Below are 6,516 nucleotides of genomic sequence, written 5' to 3'. Positions count from 1 at the left end.
ATAATACAGTGCACTTTGTAATACTTTTTACGAAAAATCATTTGAATCTTTAAAAAATGCATTGTTCTACATCTATCTAAAATTATGAATCAATCATTTTGACTATTTTGGTGATTTTAGTGTTAATCGCCACTGAAAAATTGTAACCACTCACAAACGAGAATTTGTTATCAGAGGACTCGAGAAGAATTTGTTTTTATAATTGGTAAATTAATAATTGACAAGGATGAGGTTAATTACCAGAGAAATCATAAATAACAAAATTTCTATTCTTTTTACAAATAGAAGCAGGAAACTTCGAATAATTCAAATTTGATTTCTCTTTTTAATATTAGATCTTCTTTATGTTGGAACTATTGGGACAGTTGCGATCTCGTCTGATCATAAATTAATAGCTGTATTATCTGTTCGTGTCGTTATTTAAACATTTATAATATAATTTATATTCTTCTAGTGCCACAGATTATTTTCGTTCAATTCATAAAACTAGGGCAAACGATGGCTCACTATATTTTCTTACATTATGTGTCGTAAGTAGAGAGAATGGGTAGATTATCTCATCATCAATATCATTGGGTATGAATAAGACACGTGTATTATGTCGAATGTTATTACCGAGACATTTCTCAGAAATACAAAAACGAAAATGTAAATATTGCCCGTAGCCTCGAGGCTGATCGAACAAGTCCGAATATTTACGCTTCTCAGTCGTACAGAAGTTATCGAAAGCGTAACATTCGTGTGAAGTACAGCCAGTTAAGTGCGTATTAACATTATCGCGTTTCAACTGATTCGCTTGTGAGCGAGTTAATTTGTAAAAATGGGTTGGAGTCGAACAAATAACGTTATTCTGTAACTGAAAAAAAGCAGCCGAAATAGTTAACAAAAGTCGTAAAGTGAAATGAATTTACTAAACGACTCCGATAATTATGGAGAAAGAAAAAATTATGGATGATTGCAGTGTCTAATGTAATACGTATAACGTCAAATTCGAGCTTGATTACGAGACAAATTGCGGAAAAAAACATTACTACAAACGTGAGGAATGTTCGACGTCTTTTAAAGAATTATGAACATTCTAAACGATAAAAATTGCAACAAAAATCTTGGTTAAAGGAAGAGATTAAGCTGTACACGTGTTTATACGAGTAAGAAATGACGAGAAGTCGCATTACCGATGAAAAGTGGTTCAATCTAGATGTATCTGATGATCTTCACTATTATCATGATTTATGAAAGGAGCAACAATTTTGGAGTCGTTCATGAGAGGCGGCGGTATAGTAATTGGGGAGATATTGATTACCATGGTAAGATGGAAATAAAATTTATTAGAGGAAAATTAAATAGTAGAAGATATGTTGAAATGATTGACGAACAGAGATTAATACGTATGCGATACGAATTGCCAGAAATAAGTATATTTTTATACATCAATATGATAACATGGCCGTGCAAACTACGAAAGCAGTGAAACGATACTTTGCAAACAAAAAAATGCATGTTTTAGAACGGTAGTAAATTGTTGGGGAAATTTGACGAAGATCGTTCATCAGAATGGAAGATAATTCGCAAATATTAATGAATTTAAAATGTATATTGTGGAAGAGTCGGAAGAATTGAGAAAAAGAATCATTGAAAAGCTATATAAATCTTTGCTTCGAAGAATGGTTATCAATTATCAAACTCATTCCTTTTGTGTCTGTCCATTGTGTCTCACGAAATTTGCTATCATTTTCATCCGCTAAATATTTCTATCTTCTTTCAATACAATGCAATAAAATATATTTCAAAAAGTTACTTATACACGTTGATAAAAGCACATATGGAAGAATGCGTATAAGATTTCGTATCATTTGTTTAATAAAAAGAAATTTTATTTTAAATAATTATTATTTTGAATTTTATTTTAAATAATTATTATTTTAAATTTTATTTTAAATAATTATTATTTTAAATTATTTTAAATAACTATTATTTTAAATAATTTTTAGAATGAGCTATCGTTTGAGTTGAAGTAGATCTGAACTATATACACACTCAAAGGTTCATTTTCACAACCTTCATTTCACTTCTAGATAAATTACAGATAAATATGTAGTTATCCGAAACGTAGTAAATCCACCTAAACGACGTGCCATTTAATATCTCGTGTGAACATTCGAAACGCATTCGAGACGGAAGAAGCAGCTATAAATGATTACGATTACTTCAGCTGATTTTCTCACAGCGACCGTCAAGCCTTAGCTGTTCTTTTTTAAAAAGTCGGTAAAATCGGTGGTCGCCGAGAGATAAGAAGTAATCCGCGCGGTTATCCGCTTCTCGCAATTTCCTTTTCGTTGTCGACTCGCTTGTCCAAGCGGTGACATTTATCGAAGGAAAGAATGAAATGACCTGACAGCGGCCGGCGGCTTGGCAACGTTGATAACTAGCATGACACAGGCCTCGACGTTTCCTGATTCGGCTTTCTACGTTTCACTTATCTTCAACTTCGTTCCGATGGCCGATGAAACCGAGCGTCAAGATACGATCGCCGCCATGGTTTCGACGTTTCGATTCGCGTGACACGTTCAATACGATCGAGCCGCGAGTTCCACGAATCGCAAGGATCTTTGTCCGCCGTCGATGCGAGCAATTTCGAGGGAATTTGGTGAATGGGATAGGAAATCGAACGTACGGGAGTCTGCTCGAAGTCTTGCTGACGAAACGAAGTTGAATCGTGAAAATCGATTTTCCTCAATGTCAGAATTACGTTGTTCTCCTCCAGCTGTGTATTTTCTTCCTGATTCCGCCTGGTTAGAACTAGCAAAGCGTAAAACTTGTATCCGAGAAACGAAAGGGAAGTGCCGAGGATAGGAGAAAATTTACGGTGCAATAAAGAACACAAGTTTATACATTTATATATTTTATGAAAAGTTTAGATTTTTAAACACAAACTGACCACTCTGGTGGCTTTAGTATTAATGGACGTAGGTAATTTTTATTTACTTAAAGTGAATAATAAAATACAATAAACTATATAGTGTTAACACACCGTAGATTTCTCTGCGTATTCAAATTCATATTTTTGTAAAAATAATCTGAAACATAAGAGGTTTCATTCACCTAACGAAAACTACGAGTACTGAATTTTGAATGTTTCGTGCATTTTTTTGTGAGTTCATATCGAATTAACATATAAATGCATAAAAATTCTCTTGTTACAAAATTATTTTTTAAAAATACCTTGTGCTACGAAGCGTTTAGCTTTCAAACGCGTCTTAATATAAATTTTCTGTCTCTGTTCGCAGGTATACCAAGGTCTGGACATCATCACGGCGAAAGTGACAGAAGAGGAGAGGAAAATGGCTCCGCACCACATGCTGGATATCGTAGATCCTCTGAATCCTAGTTACACGGTGGTTCAGTTCAGGAATACGGCCGCACCTATCGTAATTTCCCTCTTTTTCCGTTTTCTCGTCTTTCGTTTCCCCGTTTCTCTATGAAAGTATTCCCCGAAACTCGACACATAATAGTGCGTAACAGTGAAACGTGTGTACGACGACGAAAAGTCCGTTGCATGGAAAGTCAGAGCTCGCAACAGAAAGCAAGGACTCTCTTCGTCCAGTGTTCGTTTGTAAGTGATTCGGTTCAGCAACTTTCGTTCCTCGAGAAACCAGAAACTAGAAAGAAAAACGGGTGGGGGAAAAAAATGGAAATGAAATGGAGGTGGGAGAAATAATTCTGCGTCTGTGGAACTTTCGATTATAGCTCGGATATCGAGTCGTCGCCCCGGCGATGCGATAATTAATAAGCAGCGTATGAAATTATCGACGCCCGCTGCAAAACCACCTCGAGCCACGCTTTTGCATTTTCACTTCACCGCGGGCGATAGTATGCGCGCGAACGTTCCGGTATACATATACACACACGCTTTAGATACTAGATGCCAACTGCTTCCCCGCTAAACCCATGATTCGCTCTCCCTCTTGTCTCTAACACCCTCTTAGAGTCTAATTCACCCGTGGCAAGTGCCACACGTGATTTTCTATTTTTCCTTTTCTCGTTTCCCGAAAAGAGAGAAAGAGAGAGAGAGAGAGAGAGAGAGAGAGAGAAAAGAGGAAACGCTTCGTAAAATGCAAATGTTCGAACGAAGCTGGACGATAGACATGACACGAAGAGGAGGGATACCATGATATAGTTGTAGCATTCCACGGTCCCTCTGCCACCGATTTTCAATGCACGTTGCACGCGCCAGCTTTTACCTTCCCTCGAACGTTCCTCTTCTTCTTCTTTCGCCGATCTAGATCAACGATCTGCTCGCGAGGAGAAAACTCCCGATCATCGTCGGTGGGACCAACTATTACATAGAGTCTATACTCTGGGAGATTCTGATAGAGAAGGACAGGCAACGGATGGACGAAGTGGATGATGTGTCGCGGTCAAAGAGGATGAAAGTGGAATTGGATCGGTCGACCACGAGGAGCAACGAGGAACTCTACCAGGAGCTGACTCGAATCGATCCGGAAATGGCTAAGACGTTTCATCCGAACAACAGGAGGAAGATCATTCGGTGAGTGGCTTTGCATAATTACTACACTGTGAATAACATGAAGTACAAACGATTTCATTGCGAGAATGAACTTGGTAGTTCTTGGTTGTTCTTAGAAAGCGAACTTGTTGAAAAGTAGATTATATATATTATTAATGCGAATAATGTTTGTCTAATTACATGTAATATTACATTGGCGATACATTGATATTTAAATATCATTACATTTATAATATTTATAATGTTTTTCAAATTACGTGTAATGTTAAATTTAAATATCATTATATTATATTATATTATATTAAACTGATATTTAATTGATCGATTGTTAGAAAATAATATGCTACAGTAAGTTTCGCGATTCTAATTGCCAAGAACTACTTCGTTCTCTGATATTTTTAACTGAGATAGAGAGTTAATCCCTTCCATTTGATCGAATTATTTAGGAATTCCATTTTTTCAATATTTAACACGTTCCATTCACTTTTATTAACATTCCATCGTTATTACGCGTCCGACAAATATTCGACGACTATAGCCGTCATGGCGTTCGAATCGCGTTGATTACCTTGTTTTACAAACCCATTAAAAATTACGTACTTACTATCGAGAAATCGGTTAAACTTTCGTTATTAAAAACGATCTCTCTTCTCGATATCTACTAGAGAAACTAATTTACGAAAATTTGTTTCGTCTTATAAAATAATAAATTTAGTCTTTTCTCTCTCTTTTTTTTTTGTTAGATATCTTACATCGAATTTCGAATTCGAATTTCTTCGATATAAACACCTTCAAATTTATACCTGAATTAACTTCAAATTTCAGTAATCTTCGTTTCAGTAATTCTTAAGTACTGTTAAGAAAGAACGAAAGAACGAAAGGAAGAAAAAGAAGAAAAGATAAATTACGAAACATGTCCGCGCATAATCTCTCGCCAGGGTAATTTTTTTCTCGCGTTGAAATGGTTTTCGTCGATCGAACTCCTAATTGAAAATGATAATCACGAATTGAAATTCGCGAGAACTCAAGTTATCGGCAAATGATTCAATCAAATGTCCACCCATTTCGTTTCAATTAACGTTGTCGAGTCAAATTGGATTTTCGCGTGTAATTAAACCGTATCAAGAGTTTCATCGAATTCAAGCAGATAATTCTCGCACGATGAACGTAATTGATCTGTTATTTCCGAAATTATTCGTTATGTCAATTTCGCTAATTTGGTAACTCAACTTCCATTGAATGCTCGTGCTTTTGTCATGGAGGAATCTCGATTATAGGCTGTTTATTATACATATTTAGGTTTTAGATTAGAATTTCTCTGACGTTGAATTTTTATTTTGTCTCGAGAGTTAACCTGCTTGTTGATCGTTTCAGAGTCAATCTGCGTTTTGCTTGGTAAAGATAAGCAAGGTCTATGTAAATTGCTAAAGACAAACATTGTTTTAAAGTCAAAACAAAATTGTATATTATAATTAACGTACAATATTTATTAATTATATATTAAAATTATATTATTATACAAAATATACAAACGGTACAAATTAAATTTTACTTATTTATTTTTTATTCGATACAAAAGGTACAAATTAAATTTTACTTATTTATTTTTTACTCGATACAAAAGGTACAAATTAAATTTTACTTATTTATTTTTTACTCGATACAAAATTTTACTCACTTATTTTTACTCGATACAGTTTTACTTATTTACTTTTTACTTATTTATTTTTTACTCGATACAAATTTTACTTATTTATTTTTTAGAAAATAATTTTCATTACTTTAAACTATAAATAATATTATTAATTTTAAACTATTACTAAAGTATATTTTTATTATAAAATTTTATTTAATTATAATATATATACATATATATATATAAATAATGTATAAAAATATAAATTTATATAAATAAATAAATATATATATATAAATTTATATTTTTATACGACATTATTTATTGGTAGGAATCTTTCATTTTAGAACCT

The 6,516-nt window shown here is 33.9% G+C and overlaps 1 protein-coding gene across 2 annotated transcripts in view; it reads left to right on the top strand.

The window, feature by feature from the left end:
• LOC122533381 (tRNA dimethylallyltransferase-like) overlaps positions 1-6,516 on the top strand; it is a 109,933-nt gene that overhangs the window by 38,614 nt on the left and 64,803 nt on the right. For both annotated transcript variants that reach the window (XM_043663023.1, XM_043663024.1), the window contains exons 2-3: positions 3,288-3,428; positions 4,284-4,549. In XM_043663023.1, coding sequence (XP_043518958.1) covers positions 3,288-3,428; positions 4,284-4,549 — 407 coding nt within the window. The remainder of the gene's footprint in view (positions 1-3,287; positions 3,429-4,283; positions 4,550-6,516) is intronic.

The sequence above is a fragment of the Frieseomelitta varia genome, unplaced genomic scaffold (genome assembly GCF_011392965.1).
Source record: "Frieseomelitta varia isolate USP_RPSP 00005682 unplaced genomic scaffold, Fvar_1.2 scaffold_523, whole genome shotgun sequence".
Taxonomy (NCBI): Eukaryota; Metazoa; Arthropoda; class Insecta; order Hymenoptera; family Apidae; genus Frieseomelitta; species Frieseomelitta varia.
The sequence above is the reverse complement of the archived record's forward strand: the minus strand, read 5'-3'. Positions and strand labels throughout refer to the sequence as shown.